The sequence below is a fragment of the Fonsecaea nubica genome, assembly GCF_001646965.1.
Source record: "Fonsecaea nubica strain CBS 269.64 chromosome Unknown Scaff29, whole genome shotgun sequence".
NCBI classification, from domain to species: Eukaryota; Fungi; Ascomycota; class Eurotiomycetes; order Chaetothyriales; family Herpotrichiellaceae; genus Fonsecaea; species Fonsecaea nubica.
The window spans coordinates 310,669-334,955 of NW_019173702.1; the positions used below are offsets into that span (position 1 = coordinate 310,669).

At 52.6% G+C, this 24,287-nt stretch overlaps 9 protein-coding genes across 9 annotated transcripts; 7 read left to right on the forward strand and 2 right to left on the reverse strand.

The window, feature by feature from the left end:
* Window positions 1-644: 644 nt before the first annotated feature.
* On the forward strand, window positions 645-2,455 carry AYO20_05223 (hypothetical protein; the record flags this gene model as incomplete). Its single annotated transcript, XM_022643517.1, has 2 exons — window positions 645-2,061; window positions 2,130-2,455. The coding sequence occupies 2 exons, from the start codon at window positions 645-647 to the stop codon at window positions 2,453-2,455; spliced, it is 1,743 nt and encodes a 580-aa protein (XP_022500616.1).
* A 776-nt stretch (window positions 2,456-3,231) lies between these two features.
* Window positions 3,232-4,281, forward strand: AYO20_05224 (hypothetical protein; the record flags this gene model as incomplete). The annotated part of the gene is made up of 1 exon (XM_022643518.1): window positions 3,232-4,281. One exon carries the CDS (start codon window positions 3,232-3,234, stop codon window positions 4,279-4,281), a length of 1,050 nt encoding a protein of 349 aa, XP_022500617.1.
* A 1,019-nt stretch (window positions 4,282-5,300) lies between these two features.
* AYO20_05225 (hypothetical protein) lies at window positions 5,301-5,821 on the forward strand (the record flags this gene model as incomplete). Its single annotated transcript, XM_022643519.1, has 2 exons — window positions 5,301-5,605; window positions 5,692-5,821. The coding sequence occupies 2 exons, from the start codon at window positions 5,301-5,303 to the stop codon at window positions 5,819-5,821; spliced, it is 435 nt and encodes a 144-aa protein (XP_022500618.1).
* A 1,573-nt stretch (window positions 5,822-7,394) lies between these two features.
* AYO20_05226 (hypothetical protein) lies at window positions 7,395-7,781 on the forward strand (the record flags this gene model as incomplete). Its single annotated transcript, XM_022643520.1, has 1 exon — window positions 7,395-7,781. One exon carries the CDS (start codon window positions 7,395-7,397, stop codon window positions 7,779-7,781), a length of 387 nt encoding a protein of 128 aa, XP_022500619.1.
* Window positions 7,782-8,903: 1,122 nt separating this feature from the next.
* On the reverse strand, window positions 8,904-10,627 carry AYO20_05227 (hypothetical protein; the record flags this gene model as incomplete). The annotated part of the gene is made up of 3 exons (XM_022643521.1): window positions 8,904-9,472; window positions 9,522-10,388; window positions 10,471-10,627. The coding sequence occupies 3 exons, from the start codon at window positions 10,625-10,627 to the stop codon at window positions 8,904-8,906; spliced, it is 1,593 nt and encodes a 530-aa protein (XP_022500620.1).
* Window positions 10,628-12,092: 1,465 nt separating this feature from the next.
* On the reverse strand, window positions 12,093-12,929 carry AYO20_05228 (hypothetical protein; the record flags this gene model as incomplete). The annotated part of the gene is made up of 1 exon (XM_022643522.1): window positions 12,093-12,929. One exon carries the CDS (start codon window positions 12,927-12,929, stop codon window positions 12,093-12,095), a length of 837 nt encoding a protein of 278 aa, XP_022500621.1.
* A 3,606-nt stretch (window positions 12,930-16,535) lies between these two features.
* AYO20_05229 (hypothetical protein) lies at window positions 16,536-18,496 on the forward strand (the record flags this gene model as incomplete). The annotated part of the gene is made up of 3 exons (XM_022643523.1): window positions 16,536-17,442; window positions 17,494-18,146; window positions 18,203-18,496. 3 exons carry the CDS (start codon window positions 16,536-16,538, stop codon window positions 18,494-18,496), a joined length of 1,854 nt encoding a protein of 617 aa, XP_022500622.1.
* Window positions 18,497-19,022: 526 nt separating this feature from the next.
* On the forward strand, window positions 19,023-21,996 carry AYO20_05230 (hypothetical protein; the record flags this gene model as incomplete). The annotated part of the gene is made up of 2 exons (XM_022643524.1): window positions 19,023-19,242; window positions 19,322-21,996. The coding sequence occupies 2 exons, from the start codon at window positions 19,023-19,025 to the stop codon at window positions 21,994-21,996; spliced, it is 2,895 nt and encodes a 964-aa protein (XP_022500623.1).
* Window positions 21,997-22,665: 669 nt separating this feature from the next.
* On the forward strand, window positions 22,666-23,923 carry AYO20_05231 (hypothetical protein; the record flags this gene model as incomplete). Its single annotated transcript, XM_022643525.1, has 2 exons — window positions 22,666-23,226; window positions 23,324-23,923. 2 exons carry the CDS (start codon window positions 22,666-22,668, stop codon window positions 23,921-23,923), a joined length of 1,161 nt encoding a protein of 386 aa, XP_022500624.1.
* Window positions 23,924-24,287: the final 364 nt, after the last annotated feature.

Here is a 24,287-nt window from a genome sequence, read left to right on the forward strand (position 1 = left end):
GGCCCGTATCGGAACCCTAGAAAGATACACAAACAATACCGAAATAAACAGGCATTGAATGTCACAGGTATTATATGAAATCTATTTGCACGACACTGCCCCCAACACTCATCTCGCACGCTTTTCCTATATCAGTCTAAAACCTACTTTCGCTCTGATCTCCCGTTAACCTGGCGTCCTTTGTCCCTGGATCCCGCCCCCCTGTGGCTTGAGCCCGGCGTCATGGAAGTGACGCATGGTGGATACGGCTGGATGCTAGCCCCAGAGCCAATATGGCATGGTTCTATCTAGTATCTACCTTTTGGGAATTCCAAGTACTCAGTTGCTAACTAACGATCCAAGGCTTAAACGGCCATCATGTTCAAGCTATCGTGCACCCCCTCCCCCGTCGTTCGGACAATCATTTCCGAGTGAGAAATTCTGCTTCCCTCGCTCGCTAAACCGCTGAACCGCGAACTTGCGAGTCTTCGCTCCTGTGCCGGATACTTCGTTTGTAACTAACTCAGTATTTTCTTTTCCGCGTCCTTGATCAAAAAGTGCCAGATGCGTGGTCAAGCCTATTCACTACTACAGGATTACTGGGGTTCTCTGAGCTGTTTACTGTGCAACACTGAAGAGGGGGCAGATATAGACGTCTGCGCACCATGGCCGCTGCGATTGCACCGGTAGAGCTTCCCACTGGACGGCGGTCCTACTACAACACCTCAATACCGCCCGTCGACATTCACGACCCGAATTGGATTCCTGTGCTGGACAGTGCCGCCTATAAACCGCCCTTGTCGCCGACCGAGAAGGAGGTATCGACTTACCAACTTCCGTCTGCATCTTTCTCCCTTTTCCCGGCTCAGGCCAACTCTCCCAAGCCACGCCCGGCAGTCTCTCATACCTACTCCAAGAGTTCGCTGGCTCCCGAGAGCGTTGCGTCGGGCTCAGATTCGAGGTCGCAAAGCCCGCAGGACAGTATCGAACCACTACCCAGCATTGGAGGACCCGTTCAATCGTCTCAGGATGGCACAAAGGGACACAATCGGCAGACTACGTCCACCACAGCGGCGTCGAGCGAAGAGAAGATATCGGTGCATACCGAGAGTGCTGGAGAGATGGGCAGCTCGTCGCACAGCGAAGAACACGAAATTTCCAGTGTGATGGAGGAGCAGGAGTTGGGTTACCTACCACCACCGCCAGAACCGGTCGGCGAGTTCATGATGAATAACTCTACACGGTCGTCCATGGTTTCGACAATGACCAAGAAGAGTACCGTCCTCCCACCGACGTCCAAGTACAACCGAAAACATGTGGCCTCAGTGGCGGTGAACGCTGGGCTGCCGTTAGTTCCCAGTCTACCTCAGACACCGCATGAATCCCCTCGAATAGGACCAACGCTGCCGACGACCACCCCCATACCTCAACCTTTACCATCACCCAAGCTGCCGCCCCCTCCCGAGGCGCCGCGGTCCGCTGAGCCCTCGCAAAAGCTACAGCCTGCCAAATCTACTGCCTCTGAACGACGACAAAGAGCCCTTCATTCCCACCCGTCCAACGTGTCATTACGATCACAACGCAATTCCAGCTCGGACGACGCCGAGGTCATCCCCAGACCGCCCTCGGTTCGCAACAAGTCGAGAAAATCGACCGACTCGCGGGCGACCACCCCGAGATCCACCATCTACGATTCCCAGTTGCCGACACCGGCGCCAACCACGCCCCTCCCTCAATTACCTCCCGGCGCACAGATTCGAAGACCCTCGACGCGTGAAGGGAATTCGCAGCGGGCGCCACAGGCTCCCATTGATGAACCGGTGCCTTCGACGATGGCTTCCTCATTCCGACCATCTGAACACAGCGAGATGGCGTCGTTCATGACGGAGAAGAACACCATCATATGCCGACGGTTTGATGCCGTGCACGTGAGACTGCTCCTGTGCCTTCAAGACGAGATCTCGCAGCTGGAGAAGGAACTCTTGAAGGTAGAGAACCCCAACTCGCCTGGAAATGCGTCGGAGAAGATGACGCAGAAGACGCGAATTCTGCGAGAGCTGCGGAAAGTGGTTGCAGAGTACGGTAAGATGATGACACCACCCTTGAGCACCTCTTGCTCGGTATGGCGGACTTGGGCTAACCTGCAGCAGATCACCTATTCACGACGTGGAGCAAGATGCAAGCCAACAAGGCTAGCGAGTCGACGACGCGGGAGCTCAGAGAGTGGCTCGCAAAGCCGGGGACCAGCGTCGAGGCCGGCCTGGGGATCAACATACAGCAGGATCTACAGTGGCTGGAAAACACCAAAGACCTGAGCAGTATCGAGTTGGGCGACAAGGAGGGAGCAGAGCCTACGATAGACAAAGAGAAAGCCAGTCAGGGGGCGGGAGGGGGGGGAGAGGGTGGTGATGGCAGTGGAGGCAAGGGAGGAGGGGGTTTCATGGCATTATTTGGATGCGCGGGCAAAAGGAAGTAATGATCAAGGGCCTTGAGCTGGTATATTATGACTATTCTGGATGGCAGGACGTTGGTAGGGTGGCGTCTGTGCTTATGTCTATTGTATTTTGGCACGAGAGAGGCGCCATGATGTTGATTTAGTTGCCGTGGATGGGGGGGATTAAAAGCATATGAGGATTATACATCTACACCTACATACCTATATAGATTGTTGAGGACGGGTAATGTCTTTCAAATGTATACATTTGCCATATGCTGTACACATACTGTAGTGATTGTGACTGTCTGCCTTTGATCTCCTTATATATAGTGTCTAGTGTCTAACACCGAGTGGACTTGTATACGAGTGGAAAGTACCTCCCTTATCTTATGGTGATGGGTCGTACCTGCATCAGGGACACGCGAATAATTGCCCATTCGAGTCTAGATCCAAATCTATTTTTCATTCCTTCTTTTTACCCCGGATTCAGATTTCTTGCCTCTTGCTAAATTCAATTAATTATTACATACAAAATACTCGCTCATTCGGTGAAGAACCAAGAAAAAAGTCACTTTTGACAGCAACAGCAGAGATTTTCCCCGCGTCATTTCTCCAGCTCTTGTTCTTCCGTCTTCCTTCATCCATCCTTGTTTCTTCCATCATTTCATCTTCATCCTCATCTCCGTCGTCATCCTCTGCCAATCTCATTCTTCATCCGTCGTCATAGTTGCTTGTCCATACATTTCTGTTACATCTCCTTGTCCTTTTTTATTATTGTCTGTCCTTGTCCATATCGTCTACTGATTTCCATAATCATGTTTCCGCCCCAACAAGGCGTCACTCTCGACATCCAAGCTCTCTCCGGCATCTGTGGCTCCATCTCCATCGCCTGCTGGGTCGTCGTCTTCTCGCCTCAAATCATCGAAAACTTCCGCCGCGGGTCGGCCGAGGGCCTGTCGATCGTCTTCATCGTCGTCTGGCTGGCCGGCGATGTCTTCAATATCCTCGGCGCCGTCCTGCAGGGCGTGCTGCCCACCATGATCATCCTCGCCGTCTACTACACCCTGGCCGACATCGTCCTACTGGGCCAGTGCTTCTATTACCGCGGCTTCACCCTCACCGACTACGTGAAACCTGCGCATCACGCTCAAAATGGGGACGCCGAGACACGCCCGCTGCTGCACAGTGGTTCCGTGACCCAGCCTCCGTCGCGCGACGAGCATGAGCGGTCGTCGTCCATCTCGCATCTCCGACGCCATTTGTCCGTCGAAGCCGCCCATCTGTCCCCCGTCACGCCGCTCATTGACCCACCGAAGCCGACTGATCCCCCGGCTGCCAGGAACTTGCGACCAACCAGCGCGTGGCAGGCGGTGGTGCTCAACACCTTTGCCATCCTGCTCGTCTGTGCCGCTGGGGTGTTTGGCTGGTGGATCGGGGCGCAAAAGCACCACCACCACCACAAAGACGAGTCACCGCCGTCGGAGCCCTTGGAGTTTGATGTTCTGGGCCAGATCTTTGGTTATCTCTGCGCCGTGCTCTATCTGGGCTCCCGGGTGCCGCAACTCCTGCTCAACTACAAGCGCAAGAGCACTGAGGGCGTGTCTCTGCTTTTCTTTCTCTTTGCGTGCATCGGCAATTTGACTTACGATATGTCCATCTTTGCCTATTCACCCGTCTGCGCGCAGCCCGATCATTGTCGGCCGGGGGAAGCGAAGGCCATTTATTTGAGATATATCGCTGTGAACGCGAGCTGGATCGCGGGGAGCTTGGGTACGCTGTTGTTGGATATGGCCATCTTTGTACAGTTTTTCATGTACCAGAAGGACGAAGACGAGGATGACGCCGAGTCTGCCGTTGTGGACTAGAGCACTGGCCCCATCTTGATGAGCTACAAACAGCATTAGACCGAAAGTACGATCCTATCAACGACGATATTCCAGCCTTCACAACGAGGGCTTCTTACAAAATTTGAGCGAGCGGCGGCATCGACTTGTCTTACAGCAAGGGAGGTTAAATTACAGCGATATCAAAGAGCAACCCACCTCGATATACCTCGATATACAGACTGGAGAATATATGGCTATCAGTCAGACTGATCATTCCTCGGGACGATCAACGACTTAAAAAAGGGGAAATACATGGATACCCGTGATTCATGTACAGATGGAAGGAAGCATCAAACAGGGCGGATGCGTCTCATCAGGACGAGAAAAAGGGTTTTGTTTTTATACGAAGTTGCATTGAAACCTCAAAAGTAGGATGGTGGATCATTCATGATGGGATGAGCTTCGATCTCTAGAGCTCACAGGGAATATCTCGGATTGGTTAGGCGCTTGGTGTATGGTTTTGGGTATTTGGTCAATCAACCAGGAGTGCCGGTGTATGGGGATCTGTTTAAGGCCAGAGAAAAGCCTACCTACCTAGGGATCTGACTGTATATACAGTCGTTGTGGATTTCTGGAATCAAAGAAAATCAGTTTTGGTTTTGTTGGGTGTAACTGAGCTAGGACAAGTGACCAAACAAAGATCTGTTCTCGCGTGTACCGGGTATTTTGCACTGCTACTGTGGTACTTGTGTTATTCCTAACAATTCATACAAACATGGGCGAACCTCGGAAATATTGCTTTGTGCGGCGGGTGTCGTTGCCCTGCCAACCATTGCTTTGGGCTCGTTGACGTCATTGGTTGGACCTGTAAATACCTACTCACTCACTCGCTGCCTATTAGTAGGTGCCAAGTAACCAACTGATTGACTGATTTGAACAAGAACTGAATACTTTCACTGGACTCTTTTCCATCCCGCGCACCTCACCAGACCTTTGAGATCCTTGCGTCGGTCGAAAATCAACTCACAAGATAAAAAGAAAGGTTTATCAAAAACCCAATGTCTCCCACAAAAGCCACCCAGGGCCCTCTCGCCGAGAAATGCCCCAATCCGACTTCGCCGGCGAAGACGGCCGCGCAGGACGTAACGGGCAAGGACAAGTTCAAGGGCGCTTTCGCCGACGCCGGGAAAGGAGGGATTCACATGCCGCGCTTTGAGGTGCCACAACAACAGCAGCGACACCAGATCCAGACTCAGAACCAGCCCACCTGTGGTGCCGGTACACAGACGTACATTTCGCCCTCGGACGCGATCCGGAGTCCCACGACCAAGAAGCTGAGCGAGATCAAGGGGAGGCGGTTCATGTGCGTTTGCTTCCTCCATCCCTCTCTCCCTCACAACTTTTGTTTTGTGCACTGCTAACATGTCCGCGACGTCGCAACTCGAATAGGAATGCAAAGCCCCAGACGCTCTTCGCCAGGACGCTGGCCAAGGAGAATCAAAAGGCGCAGTTGGCGCACAGCCAGACACAAGCCCAAGCCCAAGCTCAAGCTCAAGCTCAGGATGGGATTCAACATTAGGTCCAGCCACAACAGACAATGGATTGTATTCCACATTTGGCAGGAGTTTCAACACAGGGAAAAGGCTGTGACGCGGATGTCGAATCACTGGTCTCATGTCTCTTTGTATCATTGGGCCGGGTTGGTAGGGGAGGGAACGATCACGGTGTTAGTGTCGAGAGGGAGTTTGACTCGTCTATGTTTAACAAGGAGCGAAGAAAGCGAGAAAAACAAAAGCAAAAGCAAAACAAAACAAAACAAAGGGGATGAAATGGGGCGAAAGGGGGTTTGTTGATGATTGAAACACACGCACATATACCCCGGGGAAAAAACTACGTGTTGGGGGAGTCATGTCGACAGACAGTCAGACAGACGGACAGGGCTGCTTGCGGCGATTGTGTGTTGTATACCTAGGTATTAGATTTTGGGTATTGGGTTACTGGACATTGGGTATTCTCCATGCGTGCACCGATTCGCCGAGTATTTGTGTTTTGTGTTTTTTCTCGGTTGCGTTTGTATATTTAAACCACGTTGTCACACCCATGGGCTAACGGGCCATGAGCCAAGCAAGCACCCTCGTACCTACCTACCTACCTACCTAGGGGGTCGACGGTATCTACCTTAGCAACCACGGTGGCCGACAAAGTGATGATGCCCCGAGCGCCGTCAGAACTTTGCTGGAAATCCAGCGATTCTGCCCTGAGATATGCAACACACTCGAAATCTGGCTGGACGGAGGCATTCGGCGCGGTGCCGATATGTTGAAAGCCCTCTGTCTAGGGGCTACCGCTGTGTTTCTCGGACGGCCATTCATGTACGCTCTTGGTGCGTACGGCACTGACGGGCTTCCTCACGCTATCCGAGGTCAGGGTCAGCCAAGCGTGTCCGATGACTCCCCCCCACTGACCGCGAAGCAGTTCTAAGCGAAGAGCTGGAGACGTGGATGATAATCTCTGATAAAAGTACTTGGGGGTCGTTGGAATCGGAGGTTAGATATACAATTCCCTGTCACATAGTATTTATATGAGCCCCGGCTCCCTAGGATAGACTATGAGCTTTTGCCTGTCAAACTGAAGGGCAGTTTGACAAGGAGAAGGCAACGAACGCATAGATCATGGAATTCGATTCGGAGGCCACCCGATGTTGTCGATGTTATAATGGCATACTCGGATAGAAGTCTTATTCTTCAAAGCTAAATTACGTTTCCTTTTTTTTTTCTTTCGTCCTTCATACTCGAGATATTCAAATCTTTGCCCGAAAACACTCATTTGCTACACTGTTGAGAGGCACTCTGGCAGCCACTGGCAAGAAACCCTGCGTTCTGAACCCGCTAATAGAAAGCTGAAGCCCATTTCTTTCTTGCGCTTTGCAGCTTCTTCGGTCCCAGCAACCGTGCCAATCTCGAGTCCATGACGTTTTTCCGATTCTCAAGATCTTCTCCAAGGCTTCGATAAAGACGGGTTCTTCGCCCGGCCCCGCCGGGAAGACCCATGGATTGACGAAGGTCAAAGGAGCCCCACGAAACATCCCGTCACGCCCTCAAACGGTCAGAATTTCCTCGGCTCGCTCGACGGGCAGCCACAGTCTCTCGATCATGGGTAGGATTGCCAGTTCCTCGGACCGCCTGGACATGTATTTGGCGAACGTCCGAAGATCGATCTACGTCGGCAAAGGAGGCCAGGAAGGGACCGAAGCTTCGCTAGCCCAGACGAGGGTAGAGGGTCCGTCTAATGACCTGGACGCATTCCTCCCGAATCTGAACCATGGGGATGATGACTCCGGCGGCTCCGCTGTCCCAAGGCCCAGTCAAATCCTGACCGAAGCCACGACCTGCGCGCACGCAACGCTCCCCAACGAGACGGCCGCTCCGATGATGGTACCTTTCTCCTTGATTGCCCCCAGCGAAGGGACCGGACCTGCTCTGGGCGTTCCGGCTTTTGTGCGCGTTTTTATGCCTCATTTTCCCTCAAGCATGCAGTGATTCAATCTCGGTCCTCGGGATGCAAGAGAGAGGGAGAGAGAGTCAGCAATGAGGTTTCATGGACGACTTCATCTTTCCGCCATCTCGCAATGCCGCCGTCCCGCAATCTTCAAATCCCGACATTCCGCCTCTCCACTGGCTAGCTCGGGCCAAACCTATTGCGGGCGAACACAGGCCCCTTGGGTAAGAAGATTTGCCATTCAGAACTATTAAGACTTTATCAAGCCAGTAATGAATGTCCAAATAGTGTTGTTACCGCCCCCCGAAACCCCCCTTTCCCCGCAGGCTCCTCGCTTCTGGGAGCTTGTTTTCGATGGAGCGGGAATCCCAGCGGCCAGAAGCGGCATAAGCGGCATTGTGCTCTCGCCGCGTCCGGCAAGCATCCCCTTCCCCCTTGCCTTCACAAGATTTTGCTCCACGTCCCGCCAGCGGAGCGGGAATGTCGGTATGTTTTGTCCATGTGTGCTCAAAGTCTAGCAGAACCCTGAATATTGATCCGTCCGTCAGGAAGCCGTCCAGCCCTGCTGCATCATCGATGACCGAGTAGAGCACGTTAAAGCGGGTTATTTACTTGTCGCGCAGTTCTCATCCCATTGAAAATGTGGAAGTTTCTCTGCACACAATGTGGAGGCAACAACATATAGCGAAATTGGTGGTAAAAAGAAATAGATATTGCCTATTGGCGTATCTTCTCAAAGCCAAGGAGACAGACACACTATCGAGTTTAGGCTCATCGGGTCGTCTCTAGCATTTAGGAGCACTAGGGATTGAGAGAGCCCGTTAGAGCTTCAGTAACCAGTTGAATAGTCGGTGACCGACCCCGAAGCTGCTCGAGGATGGAATGATTCCATGTCCAGAAATGTACTTGCACTGGTTTCATAACCTTGTCGACGACAGAGAAAAATCGACGAGGTTTGTATCTCGTCTTCGGAACCTCGATGTACTTGCGTCAAGTGTAGCGGAGTCGCCTCCGCCGAAGGCCTTGAATATCGCGCGTATCGAACAAGGATTGAAGTCATGTCACGCCGGTGGGTTGCTACATACCTCGTCCGCTGAGACTCTGAAGTAGAATTTCTCTGTTCCCCTTCATTCTACAAGGCCTCCGGATCAGACCCCTTGGACCTAGTCCCGCCCTTTGGTGTTCTCAATCACTTCCACCTGCACATGATCATCGCGCCCATCCTTCTCTCCGGTCGTCTTGATCTCGATGATCTTGTCTCCCTCCAGGTTCTTTCCATCGGCGGTGATTCGGACGACGACTTTGTCACCAAAAAGCTCACTGATCTCCTCCAGCGTCTTGTTTGTCGTTTCCGGGAAGTAAAACCACACGATGAAGAAGTTCACAATGTTGCACGTAAACCAGACCATATACATCCTCCACCCGATTTTCTCGAAGGCCAGCGCCGAGGATGACGTGTAAGTGATAGCACCCAGAAAATAAGTAAACCATGCGATAGCCAACCCCTTGGCTCGCAGCGGAGTCGGCCACAGCTCGGACACATAGATAAAAATTGACGGACCCAGGGTCAGGTCGAGGGTAAACACAAAGAGAAACAAAAATACGATACAGGCGGCATTCCCGGCCTTGTCGTCGGTGGCGACGTATCTTCGGGATAGTAATGCTTCGGCCAGCAACGCCGCAGCCATAGCAGGCAGGCCGACAACTGTGTCAGGAGCCATGTCGGTCAGCTCTAGAACGCGCTCAATTGGCAAGGAGGGTCGGGGTTTATTGTGACTTACGAAATAAGATTTTTCGACCCGTTTTGTCAACGTAGATAGAGGCCAACATAACACCACACGTGCCAATAAATGTATACAAGGCATTCAGCAGGAGAGGCATCGAGCCACGGAAGCCCAGATTCTCGTAGATTAGTATCTTGTAATTCCCAATGCCGAAGGCGCCCGTACTTTGGTAGGCGAACATGGCCACAATGACAATCAAGGCACGTTTTCGATAGCTTGGCTGTTTGACAATCTGCCAGTATGTCACCCCCATGGTCTTGTCGTAGTCGATCTGCCGTTGGATCTGGATAAACTCGGCGTGGGCGGTCTGTTCAACTTGCTCACTATAAGTGGGCCCTTCGTGCAGTTTTTGGAGAATGGACCAGGCCTGGTCTGATTTGCCTTGCCAGAGCAGCCACCGGGGCGACTCTGGGATGAAAAATGAACCAACGAACATGACCAATGGACCGATGCAGGCCAATGCCAGCGGCAGTCGCCATTGCACACTCGGATTTTGGGCATAGTAGGTCCCCAGACTGATCCATCCGACCACGTTCATCCCAATTCCCAGACTGGTGGCGAACGAGCCCAGCAATAAACCGCGATGTTGAGGGGGAGAGATCTCGGCCAGGTAGATCGGAGCCAGCGTGACAATCATGCCAGTGCCCCATCCCTGAACAAGCCGGAATACAATCAACATGACGACGTGGACGGTGCCCGCCACCAGACTGGAGCCGATGAGGGCCAACGCAGAGGCAATGATCAACGCCTTCCTCCGGCCGAGTTTGTCGCCGACCCAACTCTGGGACACAGAGCCGAATGCACCACCCGCAAAGAAGAGTCCATTTATGGCTCCCAAGATGTTGGCCGTGTAGGTGGTGCCTCCTGTGCGCGACCCAAGGGATCATTCAGTGAGATACAAAGCTCGATCTGGAGGGACGCAAGCTCATAGAAAGACTGTACTCACGTTCAAGGCCAAGATAAATGTAGAACTGTGGCTGCCCGATGCTCGCTGTGAGCGCTTGGTAGGCGAATCCGTAGGCAAACCCTCCGCTACATGCAAAAATGGCCAACAGGATGTTGTAAAAAGTCAATTTGCCGATCTTAACGGCTGCGCTGGCCATGGTGAACCTGATCGTAAGACAACCCCTGACCGAAACTAAATGTGAACCACAAGCCGGTTCAATGAAAGCTCGATGAGGTCTGGATAAGGAATATCAAAAGAATGGACTGAAACCCCCCTTATACCAGATATAGGCCCTAGATGCGGAACCTCTGGCATTTTCCGGTGCGGCATGGAGGAGGGGAGGACATCTTGATTCTTCGGCCCTGCTCATGGAAGCGGCAAGGCGGGATGGGATGATGGCCGCCAGCGTACCTATCAACTATGAGTGCCTGATACCAATCAATTCCCCAAGTCTTCAAACTTCGCAGTCAAACTTCGATTCCATTCGGTCCCGGTCACGTCCTCGGCCAATATTGGTTAGCTGGGCACTCGACAGGCTCTGCACCGTTCAACGATTCCACCGCAAGGTCGACTTGCGTCGTGTTCTTGGACATCAAATGCTCCGGATGATGACACAACGAAGCTCTCCATACACATAGGTACGTCGTGGTAGAGCTAGATCGCGAAACAACGATCCTTACCTTGGTACAAGCGCTGGGATACGTCTCGACGCAGACGCGGCGGCGGAACGAGATCGCCATGATAGAAACTTCTGCAAACTTTGGTGTTCCCCAACTCGTCCCCCGTAGCCCATGGGGTACCTCGGGTTCCAGAAGACCATTCCCGCAATTCCACCCTCGTAGGGATTACCTTTCAAGCTCTCAAAGAGATAAGTAGTGTCTAACAATGTCGTGGTGATGACAGTTCCATTGCACTGTTAGCCTCGTACCCTTTGTAAATTGAAGCCTGGAGCTCCCGGCACCCTTCACCACATAAACCCAAGAGGAGTTGAAGACGTGCCTTTACGTTAGTAGCATTCTGCCTTCATTTCGAGGTGGGTTGTTGATAAAATGGCTCGCATTGACCGGAAGAACTTTGCAATCTGTTCCGCGGTATCCACGGGAATGTAGGTCTTTGCCTACCCATCCCCTGTCATCGCAACTACCCCTAATTAGAGTCACGAACCGCCAAGTACACCACGCACGTGACAACCCCTTATTATTTAAGCACCGCATGCTCACCGCCTGGGGAAAACTTCCCTTCCCTCATGCTTTGAGTCTTAGTTTAAATATACTATCAAGGAATACCTATACCGACCTGCCACATATCGCTACCCTCTGCCTATCTACATAGGCCGTTCCTAACAAAGTACCTCTATACTCATAGGGAAATCTATGAACCGACCGAGAACAACTGCGGTTTAGGGTCAGGCTTGAGTTTCTAGGCAGCTTGGCAGCCTTAGCGCTTAAAGAAGGGTATCCTTGGAGACTTGGCCGACGCTGCTTTTGACAGGTTCTTGACTTGTACTCGGTACCTTACAAAAAACCAGAGCCTTGTCCCTTGTCTGTCAACACTAGTCGTCCTCAGCCTGGTACTCCAAGTGGACCATGTATACTCTGTCTGTACCGCTTGTCCTGCCAATACTAGTCTTCCTCATTGACAATTTCGACATGATACCCTCCCTTGCCATCAGTCGAGCGGAGCTCCTCGCGAAGACGGTCAATTTCATCCTCAAACGCCTCAGGGTCGGTACATTCAGAGGCAGTCTCGAGATCGACCATTGTAACGGTTTTGCCGCGGCCACCAACTTCGCGGACAAGAAAATTGTGTCTGTTCACATCTCCGTGTAACATGCCGAGTCGGTGTAAGTTCCCCAAAGTATCGTGACATACGTCCACGTCTTCTGGCCCCGCGTGTCGTGCGTCCTTGATGTACTCGATCACTAAGCCCATGACTCTCCCTTCTTCTGTCAAATGGCCCAGGAATTGTGGCGCGATTCCCTGCCCGTCAAGACGTTGATAAACCTTTGTTTCATCCTCAAAGTACTGCATTTCCCATGGAAACCTGGCAAATTTGATGAGCACCTCGTGTCCGGCTCTCATTCCTCCAATGTCCTTTTTGAGAGTCGCAGTATAGATATTGCTGCGAAGTTGTTGCCTCCCCTCCAGGTCGAGCCAGTCGATCCGCACGGGATGCCATGTACTGACGATGGTCGGGAGCTCGACCTTCGCATAGCGAGAGAAATAAGGGGTGCCTTGCTCCGGGTGCGTTGCGACATGCCCTGTGTTCCAGTCACCTGGGGGCATTGGTGGGAGCTGCGGGACCATCAAACGGTCCCAAGTCATGTCTTCGAGGTCGTAGACGCTCGCGTCAATGGTGACATATTTGAAAGACTTGCCGTCGACCAAGATCCGGTAGTCGCTCACATCCTCGGGGTCTACCTCGAAGTTGAGGATTTGGATTCGATCGCAGACGCCCATGAAGGGGACCAAACCCAAACTTCGTGAGGTTTTCAACGTCAAGAAATATGGTTGGCGCTGGCAAGTTGTGTTTGTTTCGTGGTGATAGAAATGTTATATCCTCGAGGTAAGATCGATCTGGTCGTAGCCCCGCAGGATGCCTTAATCGAGCCTCGCACTTCTACCCCAACCGACCTCAACACGAGACTCGTGGATCTTGTAAGCTTCGTCTCTCTCACATGTAATCAGGATGCAAGAAAATATCCTCGGCTGTACTTGTAGGAATTTAACAAGTAGGTACATAAACAAAGGGAAGGCGCGACAGGAAAGCTTGGCGTGCGACAGACTGACCGACATATGTATGTGATTTCCCATGCATGAGCCTGTGACACAATGGAATTCTACCAAGTCCCAGGCACCAATCACGCCTCCTTGGGTACCCAACAAAATACCATCCAAGCACGAAGAATTTTCGGACGGTTACACAGGCGCTGCTTGGTGGTCACACAGCGGCCCCCCGCCAGCATGTTTTGTTGCCATTTCACGAAGCTGAAATGAAAAAGTAGGGAGCATCAGCAAGTGCGGCAGCTTCAATTCCCATCATTATTGGGCCAACAACACCCATTGTCGGTCTGATCATGAGCAAGGAAACTGTTTGCTATATAAGAACAAATTGTCCAGGTCAAGTCTCTGCTCACTTCCTGTCAGCATCACCATTACCAGCACCCAAAAATCGGATATCGTTTGCGAGGAGACACTCCCTACCATAAAATCATATTGCACCCATCAAAGTATGGCATCCGTTTGTAAAAACAAAATCTTGTTCTGTGCTCCGAATTCTTGCTCTTCTCCACCATTCGTCGGCCTCGACGTTGACTGACATTGTGAATCAGGCATCGGCCGCACGGCTTCTCAGAATCATGTGCAGGCAAGAATATAGAGATTATACTTGCGGCTGCCGTAAGCCAGAGGAGTTCGAACAGTGTGTGGAACGCCACAGCACCAACGTCAGATGTAGTCCTGTCACACGGGGGATCTTCAGATCGTCCACACACATGTGTATCAGGCATATGGTCACGCCCGGCAAGGACGAGATGCGCCGCACCGATAACAACCGCAATGGTGCGGAGAGAGAGGGAAACCAGGAAAGGCGTTAAGCATTTCCTGTTTCTTCAGGAAGTCGTGCCGATGTGGGACCCCTGGCATCAGTGATATGAGCTCTGTATCGGGTTGAAAAGAAGCATCGGGATAGCGGGCCAGTTTCTGTGTGCAAGGTGGCGAGGTTGACTCCATGTATCTGCCATTCGCCTGAAGTGACTCTCAAGATCTGCTCTGGATCATCACTACTTGGTTCAAGCTGCGAACGTGTACTTTCCCCTCGCCCCTCGCCCTACGGACAACTGTGTAATATCATCGAGTATTTGGCAAAATCTTGCTCGATGAAGTGAGGAAGAACATGTGTGTCTCGGGCGCGGTTGGATTAGAGTTTGGTGATCTCGAATTTCTCAGTGGATTTCGTCGCCAGCGACACTCACTCGTCAGCCGTCATCGACCTCGCCTGTTGTTCCAACATGTTTGCCGTCGACAACTTTTCCGCACTGCCGTATGTGCTGTCTAAAGCCAGCGGCCAGGAATTGGCGTTTCGCGTGTCGGAGGTCCCCGAAATCATTGTGACAAGCGTAACACAAAAATCCCCAATGTGCTATTCCGTTTCGAAGGTCGAGGTAAGGTATTTCAACAATTGCCATGAACCTCCTCGGATTATACGCTAGAGCATCACGAGGGGCTTCCGGACGCCGCGACCTCGTTTCCTCGGCTCTTTGGGCTCTCCTTTGAGTATGTGCCGTCGTGCCTGGCTCAGCGGGTAATGATTTTGTGGCAGAGGCGCGGCTCTGAACGACAGTGCTGATCTGCTGAACAGTTTCTGTATTGATGAGATTGAGCCGTCTACGGCAGCTCTTTCTCCAGATTGTGTAGCGTCCAGGGGCGCTCTTCAAATATGGTAGCCGCTTTAGGTCTCTCAGAGAGAAACCAAATTGACCACGAGCCTCAGATTTCGTCATCGGTAGATAGTTTGGGAGTCGAGAAAAGCAGAGAAAGCAGACACGAGTACACGTGAGAAGGTATAGATACCCGGCGAAGTCGTTGCAGGTCTCACAGGTAGGGGAGGTGATCTTGTTGAATAGTTGTTGGTATCTAATGAAGGGCGCCATTTCAGTGCGAAGAATGCCACGCAAAACATCTGGGCAGTGTTGGATGATAGTTTTGAGCTGCGGCATTTCGTGGACGGTGTCATAGGCTCGACGGTTGGTCTGTTGCAATGACATGCAGGACTGTATGTCCAGGTCAAGTAGAATCATGTTGAGAATCTCGAGAGGAAGAACATCAAGCTTTCCCAGGCCATACTTTGCTTTCTGGCAACCGCGCTGTCGATTTAGGGGGCAATTTTTGTCCAAATCTTGATCACTGAGGGTCAAGTCTCGTATAGAATGCATGGGCCGGAAACGGACATACAAATCTTCCGAGGTTAAAGAGGGATCATCTTCTTCCATGGGGAGCAAAAATGAGCCCTAAGATGATAAAAGTGAACGATGGTAATGAAGATGGTGGTGGTGGTGGTGGTAGTGGTATTACAGCGCGCGGCGCGAGGCGCGACGGTGGAAGTGTAAACACAGAAGACTACGGAGCTAGCCTAATTTGGCGATCAGTGCCGCCGCTTTGGAGGCATTCTTTCCTAGATGCCAAGATCCAACCAAGATGTAAATAACTACCACGACGGACATTGGACGGACGGGCGTCAAGGAGAGTGAAACATCAGGGAAGAAGAATAATGGGGACGATGGAAGACAAGAGAAATGGGAGCGACGAAAAGTCCGCCAAACACCGGGACAGAGTGAGATACTCGTACTACTACTACCGAGTAGGTACTAGGTACTTGATAGCGTACAACAAGCATCAGGAGTGGAGCCCCAGAGATTTTTCGGCAATGACGACAGCCAAGACTTCCATGATCTTTGTCAGCAGCCACACAATCGAGGCCACCCAGAGGCCACACCACCATGTCTGCCACTTCTGCGTCAATAGGTAATCAATCATCTTCAGCTCTGTCTTATTCGTCCCCCAACCTTTCGGTCGAAACCAGGTACGAATTTCCAATCCGACGGTCGGGAAAATAACGCGCGTATCTGTTTTTTCCCGTCTGCTTCGCTTCCCATTCGCCTCAGTGGGTGTCCTCGATGGACAAGAAACGGACGGGGATTATGGGCTTCCACGGAGAAGCTTCTGGCTTATACCCAGTTTGAAGTTACCTCATTGATTATTCAGGTTCTGGGTTTGCGGACCATCTCTGGCCCGTGCGTGGCTTTGCTTTGGGGAGAAGTGATTCAGAAGGCTGTCTGCACGGTGACATGGTTGTTACTGCTGCATTGGGATGGGACGGCTCTCAAGGGTAAGATCTATAATATACATACCATCCCATCATGTCGCCTTTTTCGTCTGGTTCATCATCGGCCCCTCTTCACTGCTCCTACAAGAACAGCATACTTCTACTCCCTCCCCGAAAGCCCATTGTCACAACGCCCTCTTGCTTCTTTGGCTGTTTTCATACCATTCTCCATAGTCTTCACCATGTCCGCTCTGTTGCGGGACGCCCCTGTGGGCCAGGTGATCCGTTTTGTCACAAGAAACAAGTACTTCCAATATCCAGAGGAAAGATCCGACTTTGTGCTGCCTGAATCATATCAATCCCACAAGGTTGGTGCACCAGCACACCAACCACAGCCAATCCCCTCCGTGCCCGAAGATGTCGAGAAGAAAGCCGATGACGACTCGGACGATGCCCAGAGCCTTACCGCAACCAGAACAGCCGCAGATCGCGAGTCGGTTGCCCTTTCAGATCGCACCCTGTCCAAAATCATGACTCGACCCGAGCTGAGCCAAGTCAACACCCGCGCCGATCTCGAACAAGCCTATTCCAACGCCACGCGACAGGAGACCCTGAAGAACCAAGCAAGTCGGCCCATCGCCCCTCAAGTCGCCTCGGATGGTACCATCCTGGTCGATTGGTATGCAACCGACGACCCGGAGAACCCCCAGAATTGGTCCAGGGGCAAGAAGACCATTGTCGTCCTACAGATCTACCTCTATACGCTTGCCGTCTACATGGGATCGGCCATATTCACTCCGTCTGAACCCGTCATTGTCGAGAAAATGGGTGTCTCTCCAAACGTCGCGGCGCTGGGTCTGTCGATGTACGTTCTGGGATACGGCATCGGGCCTCTGATCTTCAGCCCTCTCTCGGAAATTCCCATCATTGGCCGCAATCCGCCTTATATGATCACCCTGGGAATCTTTGTCGTTCTTTCCATCCCCACCGCCGTCGTCAACAGCTTCCCTGCGCTGGTAGTTCTGCGTTTCCTGCAAGGCTTCTTCGGTAGTCCCTGTTTGGCGACCGGTGGTGCTTCCATTGGCGACATCTACTCGTTGCTGAAGCTGCCATACTTCCTCACTGGCTGGGCCGCATTCGCTACAGCTGGTAAGTTCATACGGATCTGTAATTACGTGAAATCTTGCTAACGAACCGCAGGCCCGGCTCTTGGCCCAATCATTTCCGGTTTCTCGGTCCCTGCGACCAACTGGCATTGGTCTCTGTGGGAGATTGTCTGGCTCGCCTCTCCGGTCTACATCTCTCTCCTGTTCCTGCTGCCGGAGACTTCTGCCTCCAACATCCTGCTACGCCGCGCTGCGCGTCTTCGTAAATTGACGGGCAACAACAACCTCAAGTCGCAGTCCGAAATTGACCAGGAGAAACTGACTGTCAACGAGGTGGTGATTGGCAACCTTTGGCGACCAGCCCAGATTAACATCCTGGACCCTGCCGTGCTCTTCACCAGTCTCTACACAGCCCTGATGTACAGCATCTTCTACTCTTTCTTCGAAGTTTTCCCCCTTGTGTATGCGACTGGAAACCCAGGCAAGGCCACCCATGGCTACGGCATGAACGGAGGCGAGATTGGTCTGATCTTCCTGTCCATCTCGGTCGGTGTCAGCATTGCAATTGCGCTCTACGTCACCTATCTGCACTTTGTGTTTGAGCCGGAGATTCGCACCAGAGGTCTCGGGGAGCCTGAGAGACGTCTCATCCCTGCCCTTCCGGCTAGTCTACTTTTGCCGATTGGGCTGTTCTGGTTTGCATGGACTGGGAATAACTCACCAAAGATCCACTGGATTGTGCCCACGGTAAGTTCAAGTCTTCCCATCCCACCCTATTGGACAGTTGCTGATGTTATCTGCAGCTCGGTGTCGTTGTGTTCACTGTCGGCATCTTCGTCCTCTTCCAGTGTATCTTCATCTACATCCCCTTGACATACCCCCAATACGCCGCATCGCTTTTTGCGGGCAACGACTTTGCCCGTTCGTCAATTGCGGCTGGTGCAATCCACTTCTCCCGTCCTTTGTTCCACAACTTGGGTGTCGGCAGTGGTGTCAGCTTGCTCGCAGGGCTCACTGTCGGCGGCATTGTCGGCATCTTCACGTTGTGGAAATTTGGTGCAAACCTGAGAGCCAGATCTCGGTTTGCTGCTAAATAAAGCGGTAGAGAGGGGTTCCTGTGACATTTCGGAAACGAAACAGACTAATGAGTTTGGAATATCAAATGACTTGATGTGTTAGAATAGTTACGCTTCTCATTCACACCAGCAAAGCAAGCGATGGCGTTTGGGGATTAATGATCCTGATTCATTACCAGAGCAGGACCATATAGAGATAATGTACACACGCATATTACGACTCCTTTGAAGATAATCTGAAAGTAGTTTGTTCTGTTTGTCCTGTTTGTCCTGTTTGTCCTGTTTGTCCCGTTTGTCCCGTACCCAGTCAGCAGTCTCTCGGAAAGGCTCTGCTTCCGAGCCTTGCAGTCACGTGTAGCCGAGGACGCAGCCTTGCCGTGGCTGCGGGATCGACGAGCAACTCACCCACGTACCTCGTACTTGTAGACACCTCGTACCCTTTCAAGTATAGCTGTGACTAAACCACGACCTATTCCTAACTAGTGACTTGACCACTGAACCGCACCGCCGGGTCATAATGCGTTGAACCCCCTTTGAACACGGCGCAATGGCGCTGGATCTCGACGACGGCTATGTGGCTCCCGGCTTGGGCTCGGGCGGCGGCATCGAGACATCGCTTCCCATCTTCAACGTCGAACGAGTGCAGCTGCAATTCAACATCGCGTCGGATTTCGTGGCCGGCCAGGTCGCCAACAACGTGCTGATCCTCGCCCTGGCCACGGGGCGCATCTTGCGGATAGACCTCGAGAGTCCGTCGGACATTGATGGTGTGTGTTCGTTGCTGCGTTCAATGTCCCCAGACAAAAGATCATCTACTGAACGTTGTGCACCGTGTGTGCTATCTAGATGTCGACCTGCCCAAAAAGACCAGCGAGGTCGGCCTCATCCGTCGCATGTTCCTCGACCCGTCCGCGTCCCATTTGATCATCACCACCACCCTGGGGGAGAACTTCTACCTGCACAGCCAGTCTAAGCAACCTAAAGCACTGTCTCGGCTAAAAGGCGTCTCCATCGAGTCTATTGCTTGGAACCCCTCACAACCGACGGCCTCTACACGGGAGATCTTGGTCGGCGCAGTGGACGGGAATGTTTACGAGACATACATTGAGCCGGCGTCCGAGTTCTATCGCCGCGAAGAACGATATTGCACACATGTGTGGAAGATCCCCGACGGCGCCGTCACGGGCCTCTGGGCAGAGACAATCGACACCAAGGCAGACGTACGCAGGGTGATTGTGGCGTCGCATTCAAGACTCTGTCACTGGATCGGCAAGACGGGCGGACGGGGGAAGGAAGGCTCAGCTTCCATCTACGCCGAGCTGTTTTCAAAGGAAGCTCCCGTCACTCATGACACTACTGGCGCCACGGCCACCGCGCCGTCGTCCTTTTCGGTGTCGCCCGAATCACAAGACACCACCCCGGACTCATATCGCAGTTTCGCCTGGCTGTATTCGCAGGGTGTCCTGACAGGCAAGCTGCTAACCTCACCTATATCGTCCTCTCTAGGCTCGAAGATTTTTGGAGACGCGAAACTTCACCCTCGATCCGTGTTTCCAGAAACGATCTCGGCGCGTGGAGGACGAAAGCTGATACAAGATCCCATCGTCTCTGCCATTCTATCTCAATGGCACGTCCTGGCCCTTGCTGAAGGTCGCATTGTCGCTGTCAATCGCCTTGACGGAAGCATTGTCTACGATCAGGCGGTGCTGGAACCTGGACAGTCGGCGCTTGGCTTAGTGGCGGACCAGAAGAAGAATACATATTGGCTTTTCACCAACCAAGAAATCTTCGAGGTGGTGGCCCACGATGAGGAGCGAGACGTCTGGAAGATCATGCTGAAACAACAAGATTACGACTCGGCTCTTCGCTATGCCAAAGGAGCGGCACAAAAGGACTCTGTGGCGACTGCGTCGGGAGACTACCTGTCGAGCAAAGGCCAGTACCTGGAGGCCGCGAGCGTGTGGGGAAAGAGCAGCAAAGCATTTGAGGAAGTCTGCCTGTCCCTGATCGACAATGGACAAGAAGAAGCTCTGCGGAGATACTTGTTGGCCAAGTTGGGCTCGTACAAGAAGTCGTCAATCATGCAGCGCGTCATGATAGCAACATGGCTGGTGCAGATCTTCATGGCCAAATTGAACTCGCTGGACGATATGGTCGCCACGAAAGCAGAATTGCTCGAGCACACCGACGCCGGAGGTGCGCAACGCGATTTGGACAAGGCTCGAAGCGAGTTCCAAGAATTTGTGACCAAGTACAAGTCGGATCTGGATGCAAAGACGGTGTATGAAGTCATTTCGAGTCACGACAGAGAAGAGGAGCTTCTGTTCTTTGCCAACACCATCACCGACTACGACTACGTTCTTTCGTACTGGGTGCAGCGAGAGAAATGGAACGAGGCCTTGTCGGTTCTTAACAAACAGAGCAATCCCGAGACGTTCTATCGGTATAGTAACGTGCTCATGACACATGTTGCAGTTGGACTGGTAGAGATTTTGATGCGACGGAGCAATCTCGACCCGCAAAAGCTCATACCCGCACTTCTCAGCTACAATGAGAACGCCGATGTGCCATTGAACCAGAACCAGGCCGTGCGTTACCTGAACTTTGTGGTGACCAACAACTTCGAGGTGCCTGCTTCTGTCCACAACGCGCTCATCTCGATCATGGCTTCGCATCCGTCGCCATCAGAAACTATGCTGTTGGGATACCTGGAAAGTCAACCGTCCCCTCCATTCTACGATGCGGACTTTGCGTTGAGGCTATGTATTCAACATAACCGAGTGCAGTCATGCGTGCACATCTACAGTACCATGGGACAATACCAACAAGCAGTGGAACTGGCACTGCAGCACGATGACATTGATCTAGCCGCAATTGTCGCGGATCGTCTGGAGGGTAACGACAAGGTGAGAAAGCGACTGTGGCTGCTCATCGCCGAGAAGAAGATCAAGGAGGCTGCATCCATCAAAGAAGCAATCAATTTCCTAAAAAGATGCGAGCTGCTCAAGATCGAAGATCTGATTCCCTTCTTCCCCGATTTCGTGGTGATTGACGATTTCAAAGAGGAGATCTGTGAGGCACTGGAGGAGTACTCGCGGCACATTGACAGCCTCAAGCAGGAAATGGACCTCTCGCAACACACGGCCGAGCAGATCAAAGCCGAGATTGCGGCACTGGATCACCGTTATGCCATTGTGGAAGCTGGCGAGCGGTGTTGGATCTGCACGCTGCCGGTCTTGAGCCGGCAGTTCTTTGTGTTTCCTTGTCAGCACGCCTTCCACAGCGACTGCCTGGGTAAGCGCGTGCTTGAGAGTTCGGGAAGCAGTAAGAGAAAGCGGATCAAGGACCTTCAGACGGAAGTCAACCAGGGATTGAGTGTGGGCGTGCAGCGACAGAAGCTAGTTGCCGAGTTGGACGGATTGGTCGCGGAGCAATGTGTTCTGTGCGGGGATTTGGGCATCAAGCAGGTCGACGAGCCCTTTATCCACGAGGACGATGATGTGGAAGCCTGGGCCATCTGACACGACGTGGTGGGTTTCCACTGGAGGTGTCTATCTACATGGAGGAAGCCTGCTACCATGACCTGAGGCTCATCCTTGCAATACTACGACCGATAACCATTCGATATCGCCACACGTGATTCGGGGATTGTTCTGGGAGCCGATACAAAATCTCCCATTGGTGCTTCAACCATCCGGTGCAGCGGAAGAACAGCAGAGCGTTTTCCGAGTCCTGGCCGACCCTGGATTCGCCTCCCGATTGTCGCTCTTCCCGCCTCTGTCATGGTGTTACGGCGACAATTCCAGCTCCGAAGCATAAGAGCGCGAAGCCCGTTGTTAAAATGACCGGCACATACCGCGCCTTGCTCTCAGGAGACCCATATCCTATATACACCGTGATTTCCCCAAGGCTCTGGCCCCTTATTTCTGCCCCGCTCAGCCTGATAAGCACGCGGTATTGATCAGTCTCTCTCACTGTCGCGTCCCAGGCAGTATACAAACAGCGTCGAACGATACAGTCCATTCCAGCTACATAAAATCTGCCAAATAATTTTTATATATCTTCTTCTTCTTCCTTTCTCTTTTCTTGATACCTGATTGCTATTGCCACACCACGCTTCTGTCAACCTCACCAATCACCCACTCCCTTTCTCTCGTGTGCCCCAGATAAGAAGCAGTCACAGCCTTGCCATGGCACAGCCAAGAGGCTTCACCATCTTTGCTCGCGCGTGGACGGCGTCTCCGCCCAGGAAAACATACATCCAGTCCATCCCGTCGTTGCCGAGATCAGAGGACGAGGAGAGCATTGACTCGTTGTCCAGCGGCGAGGGCACATATACTCCAGGCTCCATGTCGTCGACGATGACGACCGTCTCTGTCACCTCGACACCCTCAGCGACAGATGTTGCCACGGTTAAGCCACCCGCATGGGGCAAAGTTGACTTTTCTGCCTTGGAAGAGATCTTCTCCCAGGTGTCCACGACAGAACCTTCCCCAACAAGCTCGTCGTCTTCGTCGTCTTCGTCCCTGTGGTACATCCTGACCACTGCGCTCCTGTTGGCTTTCCACAAGGAAAAGCTGATCGGGGAGTTGTGGGGGTATTTGAGCAGCAGCAGCAGCAGCAGCACGAGGGATGGATCTGCGCAGGAGGACGCGGACGCAGCGGAGACGGAGACGGAGGAGCTGGTCGCTGTCGCACGACGGATCCGGGAGGCATGCTTGAAGGCCAGTACGCTGGTGGGGTTTCCAAGGGTAAGTCAAGTCACTTTACTGGTTCCTCGGTCTTACCAGAGGCCACGTAAACACATCTTTTTTCTTTTACGAGAAAACTGACCCTTGGGGTGTCTAGGCCATCAACGCCCTCCTCACGCTCCAACAGGCCATTGAGAAGACACACCCGGCCGTCTCGGCCGTCCTGGAAACAGACCAGTCACTCCGCGCTGCTGTCACCGCCACCACCGAGTCCGAGGATGGAACCCAGCGAGACGCTACTGCTCCTGCTCCTGCTACCACCAAAGCCGCGCGCGGCATGGCCCTTTTCTCGAGAATCTACGCACAGCACACCCCGCGCGTCCTCTCCGCCATGTCGCGCTGCTCGGGCGGCGACCTCACCCACTTCGCCATCCACTGCATCTACGGCGAACTCCTCTCCGAGGCCTCTGCTATCGACGACCTCGCGACGGGTTTGTTGGAGTTTGTCTGCTGCCTCGCCGACGGGTGCGGGCCGCAGGCCAAGGGCCATTTCTTTGGGTCGGTCAACCTCGGCGCGTCGGCGGGGTTGTTGCGCGCGGCGGTGGACCTGGCGGATAGAGTGGCGGGGGCGGTGGGCGTGGAGAGGCCGTGGGTGGTCAGTGATTATGATGGTGGTTGGGGACAAGAGGGTGAGGGTCAGGATGGGGAGAGCGAGAGGAGTGAGTGGAAGTTCTTGGAGCGCGTCATGCTTGATTGACTAGAGAGGGAGAAGGAGGATGGTGGATGTTTGGATTGATAGTGTACTATATACTCCACACATGTTCTATGGGGAGTTGTGCAGTTGTCCTTTTTATTCCGGGATAGAATAGAACAAAAGGAAAGCAGTGCACAGACAGACAAGACAGATTAGTCGAGATATATGTACCGAGCATATACTGTATCTGATACACATCTGACGCAGAAGAAGAGCGAGTCTGTGTAAATGTCGATGGTCGCCGTATGATTAAAAAAAAAAAACACATGTGTTGATTAGCGACGAAAACTGGAAGAAATAGAAACTCCAAGGCTAATATTACTTGTGTCGTTAGTGACAACCGGTCCAAAATTATATCAATTGTGTT